Raw genomic sequence first — 24,224 nt, 5'->3', positions numbered from 1 at the left:
TCTTTGGGCTTGATCTGGGCATACCTTCTAGGACAGGTCTCTCTCTAAAATCAATAAATTTAAAAGAAATGTTTAAGAAAGCATTAACTCACTCAGCACAATCAGTAGCTTGGGTTACTGTTAAGTGTTTACCCCCAACCAACACCACCGGGTGACGTTCTAGAACACTGGAGTGGGGAGAGAAGTTTCACAAGTGGAGAAGCAGGTGGTGTTTGGACTGATTTTGGAAGTAGGGATGAAACAAACTCTCTTTCCAGGCAAAGGGACCCCTCAGGGTGTATGTGAAAAGGCCAGATTCAGTTACTACAGAGGACAGGAATATAAACCATTTTATTTGGATTTTACAGGATAGGGTGAATTCCCAAGCTTGGAGGCTGGGGCCAGCATATGGCAGACACCAGTCCTGTGCACAGAGGATGTAGGCAGGAGTGGGCCTAGAAGGTAAGAAGGGGCAGGGCACTCAGTAAGGATTCAACACTACCGTGAGTTCTAGAAGCCGGAAGGCAGGACTACAGAATCCCTTTCATCCTCACCAATAACCAACATGACAAGTCACTTCTCAGGGGTTGGCTCAAGAAAGCAGATTTACCTTGCCTGACTCAGCCTAGACCACCAGACATATTCACTGTGAGCCAAATGCTTACAGTGACTTGGACCAAGCTCTAGACAGGGACCTACAGGGGCTTCATCTGATTCCTGGGTGGCTGACAAAGCCTGCACCCTGAAGCATCCTTCCAGTGCTGTTCCCTGGTTTCCTCCGCTGAGTGCCATGGGGACCAGGTAATGACTGGGGTTGAGTAAGATAAAGACAAGATGGAAGAATAAAGAAGTGGAACTTCATGCCTAGTAAAATCTGTTTACATATAACTTTTTTCTAAGGAAAAAACTGAATTCTGGTAGGAGAAGCAGGTACCATGATCAGTAAAATGAGGCCATTATAAATATTTACTAATAATGTAATGAAGGGACAGAGGATTCACTCACCTGGCAAAGACAAAGTTTATGGAAATTGTCCATGTATGCTGGGTCCCTGAGTGACTCCATACTACACCCTAACACCCGGGTCCCTAACATTTTCTGTGCCAATTATAAAGGTTGGACAAAAAGGGGCTTTCACTGGCCTCTCTCAATATCTGGTGTAACTAAGCTCCTAATGCCGGTATGTTTCAAACCAAGTTCAGGAAGAGGCAGAGAACAAGTCTTCAAATTGTTACTTTCCCAGGTTCTAGGCAGCCTGGAAACCTCACTTATTAAAGGACTGGGCTTAAATGCAGAAATCAGGAAATGAAGACTTACTGGACCATAACGGGTCTAGCAGCCCAACGAAGCCTCCCAGGCTGGCCTTCCAGAGGTCGGGCCACCGCCTTCCCCAGCTCCCAGCCCAGAAAAGGGGACACTTTCCCCTCTGGAAGGCCAGCTCATCGACCTTTTCCAACTAGCTCTCCAAAAGGCTTAGAGACCTTGGGAAGTGTCCTCATCCTTGCTCCCCCCAATCTCGAGGCTCTTGGCCCTAGCCTCGCTGGGCGGTTCAGAGAAGCCCTGTGGCAGCCATCCTCGGCCTCATCCTGACCAAAGGCCCTTTATCTTCCCGCAGCTACGCTTGGACCGGAGGTGCGGCCATTCCCACAGCCTGCTCAGCCGCTCGCAGGTTGGGGCTCGTCCGGGGCGGAGACTTGGAAGCGCCTGAAAGTTGTGAGGAGGGCGGGGACCCAGACTCATCTTTAAAGGCCCGAACCGGCCTTTAAAGACTCACATCGGCGACCCGAGTCGGTCCCAAAGCACAGCACCTGCTCCTCTCGCCTTGGCTACCGGGGACCCACCATGGGCCGCTACCGCATCCGCGTAGCCACGGGGGCCTGGCTCTTCTCCGGGTCCCACAACCGCGTGCAGCTGTGGCTGGTCGGGGCGCGCGGGGAGGCGGAGCTGGAGCTGCAGCTGTGGTCTACACGGGGTCAGGTCAGCAAGGGGGGCGGGGACCCCAATCCCAGCCGGGCTCACGGCGAGGGGCCGGGGCGAGGAAGAGTAGCAGTGCTCGGGTTGAGACTTCCAGGAGATGGTACGCGGGGACAAGGTCTAGCCGAGCCCAGGAGGGGCTCAGACCCCCTCACCCGCCAACCCCGACCCTGGTGCTCGCACCCAGGCCAGTCTTATTCGGGGTCATCAGTCAAAGAAGGTCCTCCAAGGGTGCGAAGGCGGTGAGAGCTCAGGTAATTGGAGGGCGCAGGAGATGCTGCTCAGCCCTCAGTTCAGGACACTGCGCGCCTCGCCCCGCGCCCCTCGTCCCGGTCCTCCCGGTGCTGTGGGACCTCTTGGTGGTGTTGGGAGGAGGGAATGCAGGAGGCTTTGTCACCAGAGTCCACAGAAGACCCCCGCACCCCAAAACGGCCTGTCCAGGGTCCCCGCTACCAAGTCTCAGCGGGTTCCGGTCCCCACAGGTGGAGGAGTTCGAGCACGACGTTCCGGACGACTTGGGGCCCCTGCAGTTCGTGAAGTTGCGCAAACACCACTCCCTGGTGGACGACGCCTGGTTCTGCGACCGCATCACCGTGCGGGGCCCCGGGGCCAGCGCGGAGGAGGCCGCCTTCCCGTGCTACCGCTGGGTACAGGGCGAGGGCGTGCTGACCCTGCCCGAGGGCACCGGTGAGTGGGCGCAGGGTCTCCGACTCCTGGGGGTGGGGACGGGGAGGCAGGGGACAGCACTGAGGAAGGTCCAAAGGGCTTGACAAAGTGGCTGCTCCGCAGGTGAAGGGTGGAGAAGACAGGAAGTGGGGGGAGGTTACACGTAGAATTTAAAAGGCTGGAAGTGGGACTGGACCGGAACTAAGTGATGTGCGGATCCCACCTCCCTAGAAGGTGAGCACAGGGAATGGGAGTGGCAGCAATGCTGGAAAGCAGACGAGCCAAAGTCAAGTGGAAAGATCTCTAGTGACTGGGAACAAGTTAGGGCAGGGACAGGTGAGGCTAGCACATGGAATAGGGGGTGGTGGGCGTGACCCCCGAGAGAAGACAGGTAAGGGAAGCACATGGATATGACGTGCAGGGCTGCTTTGGTAGGAAAAACATAGAAGAAACTGTGAGGGCAGCAAACATTGAATTAGTTACTGTGGGAAATAATAGAGATGAATATGGAAACAAGTGAGGTCAAGAACAGGTAAGGATGGAAACTTGAAATATATGAGTTGGATACAGGTGAGTATAAGTATTGAGAATCTAGATTTTGATGATGAGTCTAAAAAAGATGAAATTAGCTAAAGAAAGCAAACGGCATTTTAGGACAGCTGAAGGTGTGACAGGTGAGGCTTAAGAAGTGAAAATTCACAAAGCAATATATCGTAGGTGTGGACATAGAGCCGATTAAGATTTAATCACCTTAATTCAGGTTATTTATTCAACCATAGTTATTGATGAAACAAGATCAGGTAGGGAACGATGAATTAAGGGACAAGAAAAGGGTGACAAACATGATATTTTGTCTCAAGGCAAGAGCTGAGGGCTGAGAGAAGTGGAACCAGGAGTACAAAGTTGGGATACATGTGTCTGGGGAATCCATGGAATGAAGCACAGGCAGCGATAAAAGCAACACAGCATGACTGAACACATGGACTATGATAGAGAAAGGAAGGTGGAGTCAAGCAGGAGAGCACACACAGTTTTGTGTGGCCAATCATCTTAATCTCTCCCCAGCCCGCCTGGCAGGAGACAATGCATTAGATGTGTTCCAGAAGTATCGAGAGAAGGAACTGAAGGAAAGACGACAAATATACCGGTGACCACCCACCCATGTTAGACCACCAAGTTTCACCCCACCTCCCCTGACCCTATAACATCATTGAACTAAGCACCCTCCCTGAGGCTTTGTCCCCATCTCCTAGCTGGGCCACCTGGAAGGAAGGGTTACCCCTGACAATAGCTGCAGGCTGTGAGAATGACCTACCTCCAAATACGAGATTCCACGAGGAGAAGAAGTTGGACTTTGAATGGACACTGAAGGCAGGGTGAGGAAAAGCCTGGAGTTCAGAGTGAGAAAACGGCTGGGAGACCCGGGGTGGTGGTAAATGGTGAGGGGCTGAGGAATCAGGGAATGGACCATGCCTCAATACCTGTCCTAGGGCACTAAAGATGGCCCTCAAACGTGTTTACACCCTCCTGAGCTCCTGGAACCAGCTGGAGGATTTTGATCAGATCTTCTGGGGCCAGAAGAGCACCCTGGCTGGTCAGTGGTTCCCCAGGTCTCTATATCCCCTTTGAGGGCCCCTTTTGATGACCTGACCTTCACACTCTGTACTCCCCCATAATGTTTACCCAAATGAGACCTTCCCATGCCTGGTCATCTCAGAAGGCTGGATACAGGGTGGTCATATGCCTCAGTCACTGGGGTAGACCCTGGGGAAGGGACATCGAGTTGTGAATATACTCCTCCTCTTGGGGTGGTGAACACACAATATACAGTAGATATATTATAGAATTGTACACATGAAAACTATATAGCGCCTGACCTGTGGTGGCGCAGTGGATAAAGCATCGACCTGGACTGCTGAGGTCGCCAGTTCGAAACCCTGGGCTTGCCTGGTCAAGGCACATACGGGAGTTGATGCTTCCTGCTCCTCCCCCTTCTCTCTCTCTCTCCTCTAAAATGAATAAATAAAAATAATTTAAAAAAAAAACCAAAACTATATAGCAGGGGTCCCCAAACTACGGCCCACGGGCCACATGCGGCCCCCTGAGGCCATTTATCTGGCCCCTGCCGCACTTCTGGAAGAGGCACCTCTTTCATTGGTGGTCAGTGAGAGGAGCATAGTTCCCATTTAAATACTGGTGAGTTTGTTGATTTAAATTTACTTGTTCTTTATTTTAAATATTGTATTTGTTCCCGTTTTGTTTTTTTTACTTTAAGATATGTGCAGTGTGCATAGGGATTTGTTCATATTTTTTTTTAGTCCGGCCCTCCAATGGTCTGAGGGACAGTGAACTGGCCCCCTGTGTAAAAAGTTTGGGGACCCCTGCTATATAGTTTTATTAAGCAATGGCACCCCAATAAATTCAACTAAAAAATAAATCCACCTCCTGCCCTCCACGCTGACCCCACAGAGAAGGTTCACCGGTGTTGGCAGGATGATGAGCTTTTTGGCTACCAGTTCCTCAATGGTGCCAACCCCATGCTGCTGAGACGCTCCACCTCTCTGCCCTCCCGGCTGGTGCTGCTGTCGGGGATGGAGGAGCTTCAGGCCCAGTTGGAGAAAGAACTCCAGGTAACTCCTCTCTCCCTACACTGTTCTCTCCTTGTCTGTGTGGGGAGACTGGTGAAGGGCAGGGACCAAATGTGAGTCAGGGAAGGGAGGCTGTGCTAACCCACTGTCCCTGGGTGCAGAGTCCTGTACTGGAAAAAACTCAATGATAGAAATATGTGGGGGAACTATGAGGGACTGACTCCCAGCCTGGATTTCCAAGGACATGCAGGTGGGGCCATAGATTTTAGCTGGGATAGTGACACTCCCTGGCTGATGTTAGTGCTCCCAACCCACGTATTCACGGGCAGCAAGAAGGGTGATGTATGCACTGTCAAGTGGAGAGAACTGAAGAGCTTTCCTGGAGGAGGAAAGCTGGATACAGAAAAGATGAGCTGGCTGTAAGGCAGACGAACAAGGCAGGATGTGAGCATGGCCGTCGTGTGTGTCTGCATTCTGAGGCAGTGGTAGTCAGGGGAACCTCTGCGGATTACCTGGCAGAGGTGAGATTGGAACAGGGAGTGAAAGACCATTTGCTGAGCTGATGGAACCAGACACAGGGAGCCGCCTGCTGGGGGATAATCGGGGAAGGGGCATGGCCATCTCAACAATGGGACAGTTTGCAATGCATGTGATGTAAACTGGATCGAGGGTCCGAGTTCTAAATCTAGATCTGCTACCACAAAACCTGCCCAAGGCACCAACCCACACGAGATGGTTTCTTCCTTTAATTAAAATGAGATGAATTGGAACAGATGCTCTGGTTCTGCCAATAAGATGCTAGTACTGATATAGGATAATGGCAAGAAGCTAAACAAATGTCTTTGTTTTTAAATTAAATGTACTGGGGTAACACTGGTTTAAAATAAATGTCTTTAGATCAATGTCATCCCGTTAAAATTGTCTAAGTAAAGTAAATTTTTTAAAAAAGATGTCTTTAAAAGTCTTCCTCCCTTTGCCCCCCCTCTGGGGTCGACTCTGAATGCTAACTGTGGATACATTCCTCGTCTCCTCAGAACGGTTCCCTGTTTGAAGCTGACTTCATCCTACTGGATGGAATTCCAGCTAATGTGATCCGAGGAGAGAAACAGTACCTGGCTGCCCCCCTCGTCATGTTGAAGTTGGAACCCAGTGGGAAGCTGCTGCCCATGGTCATCCAGGTGAGACGGCCTGGGCCTCCTCCTCCCAACACGGCTCTGTTCATTCCAACCTCTGCTCCCAGGACCCAGTCCCTTGGCTCTTAGCTCCCAAATATCATCCTCCTACAGTAAGCCTTGTCCTCCTGTTACTCTTTACTTGCAGCCTGGTTTCCCAACTCACCCAACTGGATGTACTGGTTCAAGAGTCCTTCCTGATGGCCTTTTGGAGTTCTCCTCCTGCACTCAGTGGTTTGCCAACTTCAGTGTGCATTAGAACCACTTGTAGGCCTCATTATAGCATGGGGTGCTGGGTCCACCACCAGATTTTCTGATCCAGTGTATCTGGGTTGGGGTCTAAGAATTTGCTTTTCTAACAAGTTTCAAAGTGATGCTGATGCTGCTAGTTTGGGAACACACTTTGAGAGTATTTAAGCTCTCAGTAGCCTTGATTCTCAATACCCATTGTTTCATTGTTTTTTGTGTGTTTTTTTTAGTGAAAGAGAGAGACAGATAGGGACAGACACAGAAAGGGAGAGATGAGAAGCATCAATTCTTCATTGTGGCTCCTTAGTTGTTCATTGATTGCTTTCTCATATGTGCCTTGGACCGGGGGGCTCTAGCCAAGCCAGCGACCCCACTCTCAATCTGGTGAGCCTACACTCAAGCCAAATGAGCCCACGCTCAAGCTGGTGACCCTAGGGTTTCGAACCTGGGTTTTCTGCATCCTATGCCAACACTCTATCTACTGTACCACGGCCTTGTCAGGCTCATTGTTTCTTGAATATCTTTTCTCCCAAAGTTTTCAACTGTCAGTAAATAAGTACTGTCAACTACTTTACACATCCAGCTTCTCCTTTTTGTTCCCCATCCTAACTCAGAGCCCCATCACATTTCTCTGAAACCACTGTGAGAATCTCCTTACTGAATGCTGCTTCTGACTCTCCTGTATTCAACTTGACCGTCATGGCACTCATATGGCCCCACAGCTAGTGAGAGGCAGGGTGGAAAGGTTCTCATCCCTCCAACTACATCATAAGTTTTTGGAAAATAATAATCATGCTTAGTCCTCTCTGTTTCTCCAAGAATGCGAACCATGATGTCATGCATAAAGTGGAAGTTCAGTAAATGTTTAATTTCTGTTTCCCAGATCCAGCCTCCCAACCCCAGCTCGCCCACCCCACCACTGTTCCTGCCCTCAGATCCTCCACTAGCCTGGCTCCTGGCAAAATCTTGGGTCCGAAATTCAGATTTCCAACTGCACCAGCTCCAATACCATCTGCTAAACACTCATCTGGTAGCTGAAGTTATCGCGGTGGCCACCATGCGGTGCCTCCCAGGGCTGCACCCTGTCTTCAAGGTACATCCTCTACCCTCCATGTCCCATCTCGCTTAAGCCCAATAGAGGAAACAACCCATATCAAGTGACACTGCAGCAGAAAAAAATGATTATATCAATTTGTGAAAGAAAAGGGGGAAGACGATAAGGAAGACTATCAATATTTAAGACTTGTGTTTTTTTTTTTTAATTTTTTCATTGATTTGAGAGAGAAAAAGGGAGAGTGAGGGAGAAGAGGAAGAGGGGAGAGAGAGGGGGGATAAGAGAGAGTTTGGGAGAAAGGGGGGGGAGAGAGAGAGAGAGAGAGAGAGAGAGAGAGAGAGAGATATCAACACATTGTTCCACTTGTGCACTCATTGTTTACTTCTCGTATGTGCCCTGACTGGGGATCAAACCAGCAACCTCAGCACACTGGGACGACACTCTATCCACTGAGCTAGTTGGCCAGAACCTAAGACTTATATTTTAATTGCATCAAGTCACTTAATGCTTCTTCAGGACATGTTACAAGTGAACCCTCCGAAATGCCAGAGACCTGACAATCTAGCAATGAGCATGAGCCTATATAGTATTGCTCATAGTTTTGTTAGTAAAACAAAATTCTTGTTCCTGTCTTAAGAGATTTACTATTTATCCAGGAAGACAAGTGATGACTATAAGAACCAACCAGAGCAAAATATCTGGAACTAGAATTTGAAATCACAAGAGACAATCTATAAATACTGTAGTATTGACGGAGACAGTCCCACCCCAACTGAGGAGTCTTTGTAGGGCCAGATCAAAAGGAGAGCACCCCAGTGGGTTACTGATAGCTGTCTATGAGAGAGGTGGAGAAAGACATGCAAGGTAGTAACAAGAATGAAAAGGAAAAACAAACAAACATTAGTGAAGGGAGTAATCAGCAGGTGCATATTCCAGGGAATAAGATTGAAGAGAGAAAGGTCAGAGGTCTAAGCTGCCACAACGAAGAGCCCACAGGGTGGGTGTGTTGTAATTTATAAGAGTGAGTTCAGTATCTACTGCTAGAAAGAAGGCAGCAAAATAAGAGTTGTGCTTGCTTAGAAGTAGTCTCAAAATCTTTATGACACTTTAGATACAGGGAACATGGCAGAGAAGGAGCAACACTGACACAAGCTTATAAACCAGAGCAACCGTCAAAAACAGTCAAGTCATGAGAAGAAGCCAGTTTTGAAAGCAAAAACGAAGTATTCAGTGTCAGGTCCATGGTGCTTGGAATGTTGGCAAGATATGCAAATGAGTATCTGGATAAGAAGAACTGAATTAGGTTTCAAGCTGGGGGCCCACATGTTGACTCCCCCCAAACTTGGCCATTAGCAGCTATGGCCTCATTGAGTCTGGAGTAACACAAACAAGATGGAGACCAGTGTAATAATAGAATCTTGGATTTTACTGATCTCCTGGTGCTCCTGCATCGCATCTTCTGCTCATCCTGAACAGGTTAAGCCTCTATTCAGACTCAAAATCTCCCTTTACTAGTTCATCTCTCTCCACAAGTATATCCACTCACCAAGACAACATCTCATGGCAGACTACTGTGTTATTAGGACACACAGGAGAACTAGCATTTAAGGTCATAAAGCTTATGTAGGCAGGATCTGGGTTCGGACTGCCAGGCTCTAAATCCTGAATCCTTACTTCAGTACTTCCCAGATGCTTGCTTCTGGGAAGCTCCACCGTGGGTTGTTGAAGGATAAAATGACATAACAGTGTAACAGAGGCTGAAAGCTACAAAAACTATTAGTTCTTGCAATGATTATTACTATTATTAGGAGTTGTTTGTCCTCAGGTTATCTTCTTTCCTCGTGTGGGCTTTGAGCTTTCTAAGACACTCAGCATCTTTCATGAACTTTCTGAAAAGTTTCAGACTAATGTGAGTGGCTTTGACATCTTGACACAGGAGGTATCATTTGGGTCATTTCCTGTGTCCAGTGTCAACAACTCCGATAAATACCAATCAACATAAAATCTGTATATAAATGGGGTGAAAATGAAGACAAAATAGTCTGTGATAAAAAGAAATGTATGTGAGGAACAGGTGTCCTTTTTTAATACCTAAAGAAACCAATGTTTTAAAAAGCTATAAAAATAACATTGGACGGTTGGCTCAGTGGTAGAGCACTGGCCCGGCATGTGGATGTCCCGGGTTTGATTCCCAGTTAGGGCACACAGGAGAAGCACCCCTCTGCTTCTCCACTCCTCCCCCTCTCACTCCTCCTGCTTCTCTTCCTGCAGCCATGGCTCGATTGGAGCAAGTTGGCCCCGGGAGCTGAGGATGGCTCCGTGGCCTCCACCTCTGGTGTTAAGAAGAGCTCGGTTGCTGAGCAATGAAGCAACACCCCAGATGGGCAGAGCATCGCCCCCTAGTGGGCTTGCCGGGTGGATAATGGTTGGGGGACATGTGGGAGTCTGTCTGCCTCCCCTCCTCTCACTGAATAACAAAAAAAAAGAAAAGAGGCCCTGGCTGGTTGGCTCAGTGGTAGAGTGTCGGCCTGGCGTGCAGGAGTCCCGGGTTCGATTCCCAGCCAGGGCACACAGGAGAAGCGCCCATCTGCTTCTCCACCCCTCCCCCTCTCCTTCCTCTCTGTCTCTGTCTTCCCCTCCTGCAGCCAGGGCTCCACAGGAGCAAAGTTTGCCCGGGCGCTGAGGATGGCTCTGTGGCCTCTGCCTCAGGCACTAGAATGGCTCTGATTGTGGCAGAGCAATGCCCCAAGATGGGCAGAGCATCGCCCCCTGGTGGGCATGCCGGGTGGATCCCGGTCGGGCGCATGCGGGAGTCTGTCTGACTGCCTCCCCGTTTCCAGCTTCGGAAAAATACAAAAAAAAAAAAAAAAAAAGAAAAGAAAAGAAAAAAAAGCTATTAAAATAGAGAGGGCTGCCCTGGCTGGATGCTCAGTTGGTTAGAGCATCGTACTGTAGCACAGACGTTGTCTGTTCAATCCCCAGGCAGAGCACATTCAGGAACAGATTGATGTTCCTGTCTCTCTCTTTCCTATCCTCTCTCTTCGCTAAAATCAATACATAAAAATTCAAAAAAAAAAAAAAAGAGGGGCCTAACGGCCTAACTGGGGTGGGGCAGATTGGAAGACAGCCCCTCTGCTGTTTAAGTAGGTAGCTCAAAATGGCTCCTCTTATTCTGACTGAAAGTACCCACCTAAAAAACCAACAGTGAAGTGACCAGAAGATAGAGGTGTGTCTTTGATAATGAGAAAAGAGGTGAAATATAACTATGAGGATGTCAATGATAAAAGTATAAAAGAAAATCAAAAGGGGCTGATTCATTCATTTTTTAAATTTGAAGGAGGAGAGAGAAAGAGACACTGATTTACTGTTCCACTTACAGAGTTGAGCAAAAGTAGGTTTATATTTGTTTGTATAGAAAATAATATAATAATAAATAAATAATAATACAAGAATAAACTTTGTTTTGTATACTCACAAATGTAAACCTACTTTTGCTCCACCCTGTATTTATGCATTCACTGGCTGATTCTTGTATGTGCTCTGACGGGGACTGAACCTTCAACCTTGGTGTATCACAATGACACTCTAACCAACTGAGCTACCTGGCCAGGGCAAAAGGGGCTGATTCTTAAATATCACCAATACTCAAGGTGGAAACAATGAAAATGAATGATAACAACCGAGAAGCAAGGACTTCTGCATGTACTAAACCCTCTTCTGACTGATCAGGCGGTGGTGCAGTGGAGAGAGCGTCAGCCTGGGATGCTGAGGACCCAAGTTTGAAACCCCGAGGTCTCTGGCTTGAGTGCCAGGTCACAAACTTGAGTATGAGATCATAGACATGACCCCATAGTCAATGGCTTGATTGAGCACAAGGTCGCTGGCTTGACCAAAGGTTCGCTGGCTCAGCTGAAGCACCCTTGTCAAGGGACGTATGAGAAAGCAATCAATGAATAATTAAAGTGCTACAACAACAACAGGTTGATGCTTCTCCTCTCTCTCCCTTCTTTTCTGTCTTTCTCACTAAAACAAAACAAAAGAAAAAAAACAAAAACCTCTTCATACATCACTCACCTAATCTTCACCATATCTTGAGAAAAGAAACTCTATTATCACCCCCTGTTGGCATAAGGTGATAGGGAATGAGACAGATTAACACTTAGAGGGTCCATTACCTTGGGCTAGGATCAAAATAAATGGTGAAGTGTAGATTGAAACCCAGGTCAGTCTAGCTCCAGAGCTGATTCACAGAGGAGAAAAGAGCATGAGCATGAGTGGTCAGAAAAGCAGAAGTCCAGCCTGCAAAGGCACTGCCAGGAGAGAAGGCCACCATGCTGAGCGCCACACACTACATGGAAGGACCCAACCATGTCCTCCATAAACCACCCCCTCCCATCTTCTCCATCCAGCTCCTGATCCCACACACCCGCTACACCATGGAGATCAACACCCGGGCACGGACCCAACTCATCTCAGACGGAGGGATATTTGATAAGGTAGGAGGTAATGGAGTGCGGGGCCGCCTAATTATCCAACTCTATATGACTGCCTGTCGTTGTAACGATTCCAGACCACCCTATGTGAATGCCCTGACTCTTAAACCCAGAAGTATATCCCTTTGTATTTGTGTCTTTGAATGTGAGAGCCTCACATCTGAACATTTTGTATACTATACTCTGTCCTTTTCCTCAAGGCCTCTCATCTCTTTTGTCCCAGGCAGTGAGCACAGGTGGTGGGGGCCATGTTCAGTTGCTTCGTCAGGCCATGGCTCAGCTGACCTATCGCTCGCTCTGTCCTCCTGATGATCTCGCTGACCGGGGCCTGCTGGGAATCCCAAGTGCCCTCTATGCCCACGATGCTTTACGGCTCTGGGAGATCACTGCCCGGTGGGTGAGAGTGGGAGCTGAGAATGAAGGGCATTGGGGGGAGGGAGAACAGGGCTTTGGCCTAAGGTCAGCATGGGGCAAAAGGAACGTGAAACAAGAAGGTCCAGACAGGAGGAGCAGGACTCGATCCTGGGAGCGATGAGGGAGAGTAAGGAGACTGTGGGAAGGATCTGAAGATGGGGAGACTGAAATAGACAGTGTATGCAGCCAAAGCCGTGTGGGTGGGAAAACATGGATCTGGTGGAATCAGGGATTTTCTTATGAAGAGGGATTATCAGTCGTGTACAGAATTCTTAAAAGTAACAATCCACATTTCCTTCCTTAGTAAGCTAGTGTTTAGAAAGAACTTGGGCAACGTCCCATAAGGCAAGTCTTGAAGGATCTATACTGAGACACAGCGAGAGGCAGCTGGGCAGAGGGCACAGAAAAGGAGCAGTGCTCAGAGGCGACAGCCTGCTGCTCTCCAGGAGCTCAGCTCCCTCCTCTGGGCAGGTACGTGGAAGGGATCGTCCACCTCTTCTACTCCGGGGATGACGTCGTGAGAGGGGACCCTGAGCTGCAGGCCTGGTGTCGAGAGATCACTGAGGTGGGGCTGTGCCAGGCCCAGGACCGAGGTGAGATCCGTCCCCAGAGAAGGGAGCCCCTCAGACACTCTGTCCAGAGCCCCTTCTCAGCCTTGCCTTTCTGGGGACGTGACCCCAGCCCCCCATCACCCCCTCTCCCTCCACACATGAAGCATCTGGATCCTGTTCCTACCTCCCAAGACTCAGGACAGTTCTAGAAACCCAAGGATTATCCACCTCAGAGATACTAGCCATCAGCTTTTATGTTCATCTCCCATGCCTAGTCACAACATGGGGCTCAGTGGGTCCAGAACCACAGCTAGTGGGGATCTGCCCAGGCCCTACTGGGGCTCACATCTCTCTCCGTGGTTCCTCTTTTCCCACCTGAGGATATGAACGGGAAGATTTCCCCACCAAACCCCACAATGACCCACTCCATTTCCCCCCCTTTCCTGCTACTGTCCCCCACAAACAGAGGATCCAGGCACACTTCACACTTTACCACAGTGCAGGTCATTTCTAGGCGCAAACTCAATATTGTATATGCTTTGGCTCAAACCCAAAGTCAGTGCCTTGTCCCTTGGGGCTCCCGGTACTTTGGCCAATCCGTCTTCCTCCAACCCCGGATAGGATCTAGCCACTAGCTTAGGATCTAATCACTAGCTTTTGCACCCCCTACTCACATTTAACAACTGGGGAAGAAACAGCTTTTCTTGAGCTCTCCTTGGGTCATCCCTTCTCTCACACACCTGAGCCAACCTGGACTGCTTCAAATCATTCTTCAGTCCCTGCTCCTCACACTTTGCACCAACATTTCTGCCTTTGTGGGCAACTGCAGACATTTACTGGGGAGTCATTATGGTCAGGCTCTGGGAATGCAATGAGCTAACAACTGCACTCTGGAGGGGCATCTCCCTGGGGAAGCTGAAGCTGCACCTCCCTAACCCCCCCAAGATCAAGCTTCCTCTAGGACATCCCAGGACTGTCCCTTAGACTCCACATGCCCCCCAAAGTCTCTTCTTCCTCTCCCTGGCCATCTTTTCCCCAACTAGTATCAACTACATTCAGAAAATAAAACTTTCACATGTTAATTTTAACCTCTATTAAGTGCCTCTCATTCTCTCTTCCTCAGTTCTCATAGCTGACCTTTGCTTAATTTTCCCAAAAGGCTTGTAGAGGAAATGTGCTAAAACTAAAAACTGTCTGAGGTAGCGGTCAGGAACCCAAGTTCAAGGTCAGCCTCTTGAACAAGCAGTTTATTCTCTTTGGCCTCTGTCTGTCTGTTTGTTTGAGAGCAGGGAGAGAGAGACAGGAACAGCGAGCTGCTCCTGTATGTGCCCTGACTGGGATCGAACTGGCAAGCTCTGTGCTTCAGGAGGATGCTCTAACCAACAGAGCTATCTGGCCAGGGCGAAGCAGCCCTAAATTCTTAACCACCTTTAAAGTCAAAGGATTTTGATCACTTAACCTTTTCAGCCCCTAACCATTCCATAATTACAATAATTATTATTTACCAAGCACTTGTTACATACCAGGTGACTTTGATATATTACCTCATTAATAAGGTATCATCCACACTTTACAGATGAAGATTGACATTCAGAGAAGGTAACTGACCTTAGGTAACCAAACTATATTGCTTGAGGCTGAGCTGAAAAACTTATGTCTGTTGCAAATATATTTGAATAAATGAACCAACAACCATCAATTCCAGATAGACATCCAAGACATCAACCTTTATTTCTCTCCTCTCTGCTGTCGCCTCTAAATCCTGTTTCTTTCCTGACCAGGTTTCCCCATCTCCTTCCAGTCTCGGGCTCAGCTCTGCCATTTCCTTACCATGTGTATCTTCACATGCACTGCCCAGCATGGGGCCATCAACCAGGGCCAGGTATGGACAGCTGAAAGCCCAGGTCCCTGAAGGCAAGTGTCTGGACCTTGGAATGCCCAAGGGAAAGATGAGGGCTCAAACCCTAAATACCAGAATCCTAGGGTTGTACTTTCTTCCCCCAGCTGGACTGGTATGCCTGGGTCCCTAACGCCCCATGCACAATGAGAATGCCCCCACCTACCACCAAGGAAGATGTGACAATGGCCACAGTGATGGGGTCACTACCTGATGTCCAACAGGCCTGTCTTCAAATGACTATAACATGGCATCTGGGTAGACGCCAGCCAGACATGGTAAGAGAGGGCTCTAAGGAAAGGGAAACGACAATGGAAGGGAAACATCAGAGTGAGGGGCTAGGCTCCAGGTACTTCTGCCTTCATGTTAGAAACTGACTGACCCTTTGTTCTTCTCAGGTGCCTCTGGGGCATCACAAGGAAAAGTATTTCTCGGGCCCCAAGGCCAAGGCTGTACTAAACCAATTACAAGCAGATCTGGAAAACTTGGAAAGAAAAATTATAGCCCGGAATGAGCAACTTGACTTAGCCTATGAATACTTAAAGCCCAGCCACATAGAGAACAGTGTCACTATCTGAGCTCTAAGGTGCCCCCACCTGAAAAACTTCAGATCAGCTCTAGGACTGACATTTTCATTTTGAATTTCATGGTTTCCTGTCTCTGCTGCTAGGGCTCTACTTCCTCTCCAAACTAAATCCCCTACATCAGTATCCCACGGGGCAGCAAACCTTTCCTGTAAAAGGTCAAATAAAAATTTTTGGCTTGTAGGCTACACTATCTCTGTCACAACTACTCAACTCTCCTATAAAAAGTAGCCACAGACAATATGAAAATGAATGAATGTGACTGTGTTCCAATAAACTTTACAGTGAAATATAAACTTTGTGTGTCAAAAAATTTTCTTCTGGTTTAGTCAAGATTTAAAAAATGCAACAAACAAAAACTCCTGTGCTTTGCTAAAGAGACAGGATGCAGGCTGAATCTGGCCCTCAGTGGCAGCACCTGGACAAGGGTGTCCTGCTCTAAGGCACTGACCCTACTTGCAAACATGCAAAGAATGCTCTCAGCAGTGGATGGAGGAGATTTCTTAGAGAAATGAACTACATCGAATTCTCCTTTCCCAGGAGTTAGACTTCATGCCTGGTGGCCAACTTAAAAATTCCTGATTGTGTTTGTTCTTTGGCAACTTTCCCTCCACTCCTATTCCTCCTATTCACACACCTACCCCCCCCCCCCAAAGTCCTGGAACAAGAATGGTGCTTCTTGATTTGAGCCCAAGGTCACTGGCTTGATCAAGGGGTCACTCACTCTGCTGTGGCTCCCCTGGTTAAGGCACATATGAAAAAGCAACCAGAAAGTAATCAATGAACTGAGGTGCTGCAGCAAAGAATTGATGCTTCTCATCTCTCTCCCTTCCTGTCTGTCCCTATCTGTCCCTCTCTCTTTCTGTCTGTCACAAAAAAAAAAAAAAGTACTCCTGGAGCTGATAAAAACTTTTGGCCCTGCCTGACCTGTTGGTGGTACAGTGGATAAAGCATTGACCTGGAATGCTGAGGTCACCAGTTCGAAACCCCAGGCTTGCCTAGTCAAGGCACATACAAGAAGCAACTACTATAAATTGATGCTTGCCGTTCCTTCCTTACCCGCCCCCTCCCCTCTAACATCAATTAAAAAAAAACAAAACCTTTTGGCCCCAACAGGCTTCCTTCCCAAAACAGTCTCAAACAAAAGAGACATGAAATTCATGTCTCAAGGCCACTTTCCCAGCCTCTTTAGTACACTGGAGTCTTTCTTTACATGTATCCCAGGTTCCACACTCTCTTTCACTACCCTTTTCAGAATAATATGCACAAAAATGGAAAAATACCACAAAGTTCTGCTCACCACTGTTGGTCTAGTTCTGGGGTCTTGGGATAAAATGATCCCTCTAAATTAGGCTATGATCATTGTCTTCACTAGTCTAGATACAAAAAACTCAGAGCAAAACAGTGTTCTTGAAACACCCATTTCTCTGAGTAATTATTACAAACCTGTCCCTTACCAGTGATGTATACAAACTTTTTCTTTGGAGTGGATGATCTATTCATATTTTTAAAATCTTGTACCTTACCTTATTCAAAGGACCTATAGTCGGTTTTCTTAATTTACAGTAGGGCAGCAAAGTGATATTTTGTGTATTACTTCTTTCTCCAGTACATTTAGCAGGCCCACTCACCTTCACACGTTTACTCAGTCTACTTTCCCTAAGCTTTTCCTATCACCCATATTATCACCTGGACTTGGCATCCAAAACTATTTAGTAGTCTATGTTTGGTAACAAAATATTACTTAAGTATTTCTAATGCCAACAACCCTCTGCACTTTTAAAGGGTTCTAGCCTCAACAGCACGTTTGCCCTCAGGAAGGGTCTCCCATTTCCTTTTACTGCGTCACAGTATCTATTTTTAAAGGTAGGGATGAGGAGATATCGGCGTGAATTTCTATGTCACACTTACCATTTCCCCATCACTGGATACCACCCGAAACTACAGTATCTGAGAGCAAAGCCAGTTCAAATCCTCCGCTACTAAGAGCCCACCGCCAATGTTACCAGCAGTTCCGCGATCTATACTTTTCCCCTACGCCAGGGACCGCTCCTCGTCACGTGACTTGCCAAAAATGGATCATGTGATATACCAGCTCTTCCCATTCCTACATGGGGGGAGGGACCAAGAAACATTACGCTCTTGCTAGTACAATTCTCGCGCCCCAGCTACATGGGTCAATAGAGCACTCTGGAGGGGCTTCATTGGTTTCAGATACCGCCTTTTACCGCCAAAGTCTGGAGAGAAGCCAAAGTGGCCCAGCGTCTTCCGCCTGGTGTCCCCCCGCACGAAGGTTGGGTCCCAGGCCGCGTCCCTCCGCGCACCTCGGGGTCTTCTGCACTTCGTGGCCCGAGCCCGGAATTCCAGCTCGCTTTTACCCCTCCAGCGCCTCAGAGGATTCTTTCACCGCCTCTTCACTCGGCCCAGATCTAGGCGATCTCCGACTGCCTTCTTCATGGCATCCCTTCTGTGTTGTGGGCCCAAGCTGGCCGCCTGCGGCATCGTTCTCAGCGCCTGGGGAGTGATCATGTTGGTAAGGGGACTGGCCGGCGAGAACCGGAGAGGGCCTGAGGGGCCCCGGTGTTGGGGGCTGGAAGTCTAGGAGACTCTAGGCCTTAGAAAACAGCAGGCAGGCTGGAGGGGGTGGTAGATGAGCCACTGGAAAACAAGACAGAACTGAGGTTGAAAAATGGGGAGCTGGGAGGGCCAGTAGTGGGGGAGGGAGCTGGAGCTTGGAATGGGAGCCCGGGCTGGTAAATTTGGAGGCCCCTCAAGGTAAGGAGGAAGGAGAGCTGGGTTCCTGAGAGATCCTTAAACTGAATGGAGGGCCTTGGAGGAAAGGGAGCGCTTGTTTCCGAAACGGGTCGCTGTGTCTTGTTTCCCCAGGACTCTACTCGCCCCACTCCAGGAAGAAATAATATGAAGTGCCAATTCTCCCTGACCTCTTATGCCCTGTCCCGTGATAATGACTCCTCTAAAGAGTAGAATAACTTGACTCCCAGGGTTACTCACTAATCCTGCCTTTGCCCCAACCAAGTCATCTCTTTGTCACCACCCCATGCCCTGTTTCGGGTGACTGAGTACGAACCCAGCAACAGCCACTTGAATCCCAGCGCATTCTGTTAATTCCCAAAGCCAGATGTTGTGGCAACATTGTAAGTGGAAATTTAGGGAGTGACAAGGGCAGGTGCCTGAGGTTAAAACCTACCCATTGCCTGCTTTCAGATAATGCTCGGAATCTTTTTCAATGTCCATTCCGCAGTGCTAATTGAGGACGTTCCCTTCACGGATAAAGATTTTGAGTAAGTGTTAGGTGGGAGAGGCTGGGCTAAGAGTTGGTGGGAGGTGGCTGGGCCAGTTTGCAGAATTGTGGCAGGGAACTGTAGAAGGCTATTTGTGGAGAACTGCTCTCTTTAGCTTACAGTTCGTATTGGTCATAGGAGTCTGAGCTCAGCAGCCATCCTAAACCCACACTTTAGTTGTGACTTATTTATATATTTTACTTTACTTTTCTGTGCCTCCGTCCCCGTCTGCAAAGTGGATGCTGTAATAGGGTGAAGAAGATTGAAATAATACACGTAAAAGCACCTAGAACCTCTACCTAGCATATAGTTAGTACTCAGTATATGTTGGCTGCTATTAATGTTTCTGACACTTCTCTGCCTAATCCCCACTCCTAGGAATGGCCCCCAGAACATATACGACCTTTACGAGCAAGTCAGCTACAACTGTTTCATCGCTGCGGGCCTTTATCTCCTCCTCGGAGGCTTCTCTTTCTGCCAAGTTCGGCTCAATAAACGCAAGGAATATATGGTGCGCTAGCACTGTCGCGTTTACCCTCTTCAGCCCTCTCTTCTATTTAAAGACTCTCTCCATTCCCTCCTGACCCCCATTCTGGGGCCGGCCCCAGTAGAGAGAGGCTAGGGTTGGCTGTTACGTGTCCCTCCGTACTTTTCACCTTTGCCTTTTCCCGTTCCACAATAAAGAGAAACTGCTCTCTTAAGCTTTGTGTCTGTGCTTGGCTTGGGAGAGGCGGGCACCTGGGCTAGACTACCACCTCTATATAGACTACGGACCTCTTGACGGAAGTGGAGGGCAGCCGGGCCGGAAGTGAGGCGGCGACTTCCACTCCCTCCATGCACCGAGGCAGCCTAAGTAACTGCAGTCCGTGAGGCACTGAGCGTCCGACTTTGAGCCAATCAGCTGCGGGTAGGGGTGGGACTTCCAGCGCGGGTCGGAGAGGTTCTTTCCGCTAGCTCTTCGTGGTCCCGGCTCCGTGGTGGCAGTGGCGGCGGTAACATCTCCGTGGCGGAAGCGCTCGGGACCATGACGTCAGCGTCCACAAAGGTTCGACCTCCCTTGCGGACAGCGCTCCCTGGCGGCTACGGGAGAGCGTCCCCCGGCCGCCCCCAAGTTGGCTCCCTGCTCTTCCGCCTGGGGTGGGGGGCGGGAGGCGGGCGAGAGTTGAGCCTGGGGTGGGGCTGGCGGCTCTGGGAGGGACCGCGTGGGGTGTGCTCTGGTACCCCGTAATGCTGCCTGCTCCCCTCCCCCCCCACTGCCCGGCCCCCAGGTCGGAGAGATCTTCTCCGCGGCGGGCGCCGCCTTTACGAAGCTTGGGGAGCTGACGATGCAGCTGCATCCCGTGGCCGACTCTTCCCCCGCGGGGTACGTGAGCCCGGGCTGGGACGTGGATGCTGAGTGCGGACGCTTGGACTGGATCACTGACACGGACTCTTTAGAGCAGGGACAGGTGTTACTTTTAGTTCACCTTTGTGTCTGGCACGGTGTCGAGTGGGTGTTAGTAAATGATTGTTGAATGAATGACAGATAAAACCGCAGACTAAGGCTCATAACCTGAACCCGCAGACGACAGACCACCACCACCACTACCCACATCCCCCAGTCTTGTGGAACTTCCTCAGATTATGTTCAGGGGTTCTGTTTGTAAGACCCCCTACTTGTCGGATTGGTTTCAGTAGGCTGTTGATAGCAGCTGTTTCACGATGATGGGGAAGAGGCTTTCTTATAAGGTGGCGGATGTTGCAATGTCACGTGGTTGGGGGTCCTTGGGGTTCCCACGGGGTCTTAAAATCTTTACAAAATTTTTTTCTTTTAAGGAGGACCACTTTATGGATCCATGGGTGGGCCCCCAGGGATTAAGGGAGGAGGCTGGTTGCTGTGGAATGCAAAGCCTGGGGGCTAGCTCCACACCCCTCCTCCTCCCACTTTCGCTATTCCCCTCTCCCCTTCTGACAGTGCCAAATGGACGGAGACGGAGATAGAGATGCTGAGGGCTGCTGTGAAGCGATTTGGGGACGATCTTAATCACATCAGCTGTGTCATCAAGGAACGGACAGTGTGAGGGAGGGGTGGCTGGTATAGAAAGAGGGGGGTGGGCAGCTTTCTTCCTCCATACCCATTGTTCCATCTGCCTCAGAACTTCCTTCTAGCTCAACATCTTTCCTACTTTGTTGCTAGTTTTGTTAGCATCCCCTTGAGGACTGAAAGATAAAAGAAATGGCATAATTGGTCAGAAGTTACCAAAGTGCTTTGGTAATCAGGACCTTCCCAGAATTTTATTTTAAATGACTTGAGATACCCAGTAATTGAATTTGGTAATGGGAGTTGCCTGGTGCCTGACCTGTGTTGGCGCAGTGCATAAGGCATCGACCTGGAATGCTGAGGTTGCTGGTTCAAGACCCCTGGCTTGCCCAGTCAAGGCACACATGGGGAGCTGCCTGGTTATTTATACAGCTCTCTTGGGACTCGACTGAGATGTTTCCAGGGGTGCTGTCATTCTGAACTTGTTGATCAGAATCTATCTGTAAATAGATCACTAAGGCTTGTTAGCCTTTCACATCCATACTCCTTTCCCAGAAGAGAATTAGGAGTTGGGCCCTTCCCATGGCTCAGTCCAGGAATTTCTCTTTACACTCCATCTGCCCTAAGTGAATGACAAGTTTAAAGAAAATGAGATCCAACCAAAGCATTGGGGCTGTAAGTTGTATTCTTATCCAAGTTCTGAAGGGGCTCCCTGGTATTCCTTCAGAGTGCCCCCTTTATCCATGCCCCTCCCTTTCCCCCTCAGGTTCTCTGATGATGACTCCCATCCTAACCTGCTCTCTCTTCAGGGCTCAGATAAAGGCCACTGTGAAGCGCAAAGTATATGAAGACTCTGGTATCCCCCTTCCAGCTGAGTCACCCAAAAAAGGGCCCAAGAAGGTGGCATCTGGTGTATTGACACCTCCTCCAGCAGCTCCTCCACCAAGCAGCTCCAGTGTCCCTGAGGCTGGGGGTCCCCCCATAAAGAAACAGAAGGCTGGTGAGGGCTGTGGAGTTGCTGCCTAGGGGTTGAATTCCCATCCGAGGTTCAGTGAGAGAATTTGGCTTGGGTCAAAGAAGGACAAATCTCTTCCTCTCCCTGTGAAGATTCCTAGAGAGTGGCTGGGGTAGGGGAGGGAGGGAGAGCTCAAAGCTTTGGGAAACTAGGGAAGTCAGGGAACCTAGAACCTAGCTTATGCCCCCCTCCCAGATGTGACACTCAGTGCTTTGAATGACTCCGACGCCAACAGTGACCTGGTGGATATTGAAGGGCTAGGAGAAACTCCTCCGTCCAAGAAACTCAACTTCGACCAGGGTAGGAGTCCTTCTCCTCCCATACCAGCTGAAGGGGTCAGGGAGGGTCTTAGCAGAAGTCCCCTCCCTTGTACAGGGGCTTTGGAAGAGAAGGTTCTCTCATACACACTGCAGGTGGGTGGGTGAGTGAAGAGTGAGGGGCTTTGGAGTCGGGAATTGTCTTGGGGCTTGCTCCATCTCGGCCCATTTTACTTCCTGTTCCAGACAGCCTGACCCTGGATTCTGGCCTTCTCATGACCTCTGCTGATCCTCCTCTGCTGTCTCGCTGAACCTTCCACCTCTGACCCTTCTCACCTTGGACCTGTGGATCACCTAGGACTCTGACCAAGGCCTGCATGAGAGAGGGTCAAAGATTGCGGAGGCTGCCCACCTTGCTGTTCTTGTATAAGCATCTTCCTCCATCCTCTTTCACTTGCATCTAATGGACATTTTTATACAGAAAACAATAAAGATTTTCCTCTTACCTTGGTGCCTCCACTTAACATTATTGGAGTACAAGGGGCCATTCACTCTCTCCTTAGCCCCCAGGGGTTCAGCCCCTCCTGGGCAGCTTTCACCACCCTGCCTGGAGCAGCTCAGCCAATATTGGCAGACTCTTGGCAGTGCCAATATTTCTGTGCTGCTAGAGCCAGGGGAGCTGGGTGTGGGGAACAAAGGCTCCACTTTGCTCTCTGAAGGCAGAACTTACTCCCAGGGTCTCTAGCAGTCAGTGTTTCTGAGACTGCCTGGAGATTTTAGAGGGGCTGTTTTCCGTGCTTTCACATACCCCCTCCACCCTATAATCTTGCAAGAAGGCCCCAGATGTCTGTGTTGCTTCTTCAGGGTGGCCTCCAGGGCCAAGCCTCAGCGGTGCCTCCCCTGCCCTCGCTCTAACACCACAGTGTGGTTTGGACGTGGCCACAGTGCCGTACAAACCACAGTGTGCTGCTGAGGCGAGAGCAGGACGGGTGGGTTGAAAGGAGGGGAGAAGGACAGTGCTGGGAAGACCCCCACCACCAGGAGCAGGGACAGAGGAGGCACAAAAGGCAAACGTCCCAAGAATGGTTGGGGAAAACAAGAATCCAGGACTAGGAGCTGAGCAGGCAACTGGGGGGAGAGGAGCCCAAGGAGCATGTCTGCAGTATAATAAGACTGGAACCATCTTCCCCTCTGTAGAAACTGCTCAGGGGATCCCTAGGGTGGGTCAGAGGCAGAGGAAATAGGGAATAACTGGGGGACCGAAAACTCTCGAGTCAGCAAGGGCAGGGACCCAGGGCTTCCTGTGTTCAGTCCTCCCCTCTCTGGGTCAGAAACCAAGAGAAAGCAAGGAGAGACTGGAGGCCAAGGACAGCAGGGTTGGAAGTTGGCAATCCAGAGGTGGTGGGGCTGGAACATGGTTGGGAGAGGGGGGCCGGAAGTTGCCCTGGGCCCTGGGCCTGCCACAAGATGGAGGCCCAAGGCAGGAAATGGAGGCCAGGGGGAGAAGGGAGCAGCAGGGCCCAGGAAGAGAGCCATCTGGACCTAGGGGCCAGGTATTTAACCCCCAGCTGTGTTTCCACTCCCCATGGCCCCCCAGGACCCAAGTCCCACCTGGTGCAACAACCCTCATCTGCCTATCCACCAGGCCCAGGAAGGTGGCCCACCCCAGAAAGCCACGTTTAAGCTGAGACAAACACGCCTCTCCCCAACCCCACCCTAGGCCTTCCCTCAGCCTTTTTCTCCTGTCCAGGACTTGATTTTAAAATGTAAACCCCAGAAAACAAAATCCAAGGGCCAAATCACTTTCGCAAATCAAAATAATGTCCTCTAAAACCCAAAAGTTAGCTTCCCACCTCCCATCCCACCCTTTACCACCTTCCCTTCCGACACACCCCCAAAACTCTTAGCAATCAAAAAGACCTAGGATAGTAGGTGTAAGCAGTCTTTTTAGGCCCAGGAGATGCCAGACCCCCTTCCTTGACACCCCTATCCTACATCAAGTCCTTCTC

The 24,224-nt window shown here is 49.6% G+C and overlaps 3 protein-coding genes and 1 long non-coding RNA gene across 8 annotated transcripts in view; 3 read left to right on the top strand and 1 right to left on the bottom strand.

Annotated features, from left to right (window-relative positions):
• The window catches only part of LOC136391555 (uncharacterized), a 114,762-nt gene extending 97,078 nt beyond the window's left edge, over positions 1–17,684 (bottom strand). For both annotated transcript variants that reach the window (XR_010748870.1, XR_010748869.1), the window contains exon 1: positions 17,533–17,684. This is a non-coding gene — a long non-coding RNA (uncharacterized lncRNA). The remainder of the gene's footprint in view (positions 1–17,532) is intronic.
• Positions 986–15,626, top strand: ALOX12 (arachidonate 12-lipoxygenase, 12S type). Its single transcript, XM_066363279.1, has 14 exons — positions 986–1,956; positions 2,436–2,640; positions 3,685–3,766; positions 3,873–3,995; positions 4,110–4,213; positions 5,089–5,249; positions 6,242–6,385; positions 7,512–7,721; positions 12,092–12,178; positions 12,399–12,568; positions 13,061–13,182; positions 14,922–15,022; positions 15,145–15,315; positions 15,436–15,626. Exons 1-14 carry the CDS (start codon positions 1,822–1,824, stop codon positions 15,613–15,615), a joined length of 1,995 nt encoding a protein of 664 aa, XP_066219376.1. The 5' UTR covers positions 986–1,821; the 3' UTR covers positions 15,616–15,626.
• A 94-nt stretch (positions 17,685–17,778) lies between the features above and the next one.
• Positions 17,779–19,624, top strand: RNASEK (ribonuclease K). The gene is made up of 3 exons (XM_066363288.1): positions 17,779–18,154; positions 18,847–18,923; positions 19,302–19,624. The coding sequence occupies exons 1-3, from the start codon at positions 18,077–18,079 to the stop codon at positions 19,441–19,443; spliced, it is 297 nt and encodes a 98-aa protein (XP_066219385.1). The 5' UTR covers positions 17,779–18,076; the 3' UTR covers positions 19,444–19,624.
• Positions 19,625–19,762: 138 nt separating this feature from the next.
• On the top strand, positions 19,763–22,720 carry C2H17orf49 (chromosome 2 C17orf49 homolog). 4 transcript variants are annotated; one of them, XM_066363284.1, is made up of 6 exons: positions 19,764–19,968; positions 20,192–20,286; positions 20,878–20,979; positions 21,753–21,943; positions 22,154–22,258; positions 22,462–22,720. In XM_066363284.1, the coding sequence occupies exons 1-6, from the start codon at positions 19,948–19,950 to the stop codon at positions 22,524–22,526; spliced, it is 579 nt and encodes a 192-aa protein (XP_066219381.1). In that variant the 5' UTR covers positions 19,764–19,947; the 3' UTR covers positions 22,527–22,720. The 4 variants fall into 4 exon arrangements, with proteins under 4 accessions (XP_066219383.1, XP_066219384.1, XP_066219381.1 ...); XM_066363285.1 differs by having other exon boundaries at positions 19,774–19,968; positions 22,466–22,720; XM_066363286.1 differs by lacking the exon at positions 20,878–20,979 and having other exon boundaries at positions 19,763–19,968.
• The last annotated feature ends 1,504 nt before the right edge of the window (positions 22,721–24,224 follow it).

The sequence above is a fragment of the Saccopteryx leptura genome, chromosome 2 (assembly GCF_036850995.1).
Source record: "Saccopteryx leptura isolate mSacLep1 chromosome 2, mSacLep1_pri_phased_curated, whole genome shotgun sequence".
NCBI classification, from domain to species: domain Eukaryota; kingdom Metazoa; phylum Chordata; class Mammalia; order Chiroptera; family Emballonuridae; genus Saccopteryx; species Saccopteryx leptura.
Note: the sequence above shows the minus strand (reverse complement) of the source record. Positions and strands in the feature narration are given on the sequence as shown.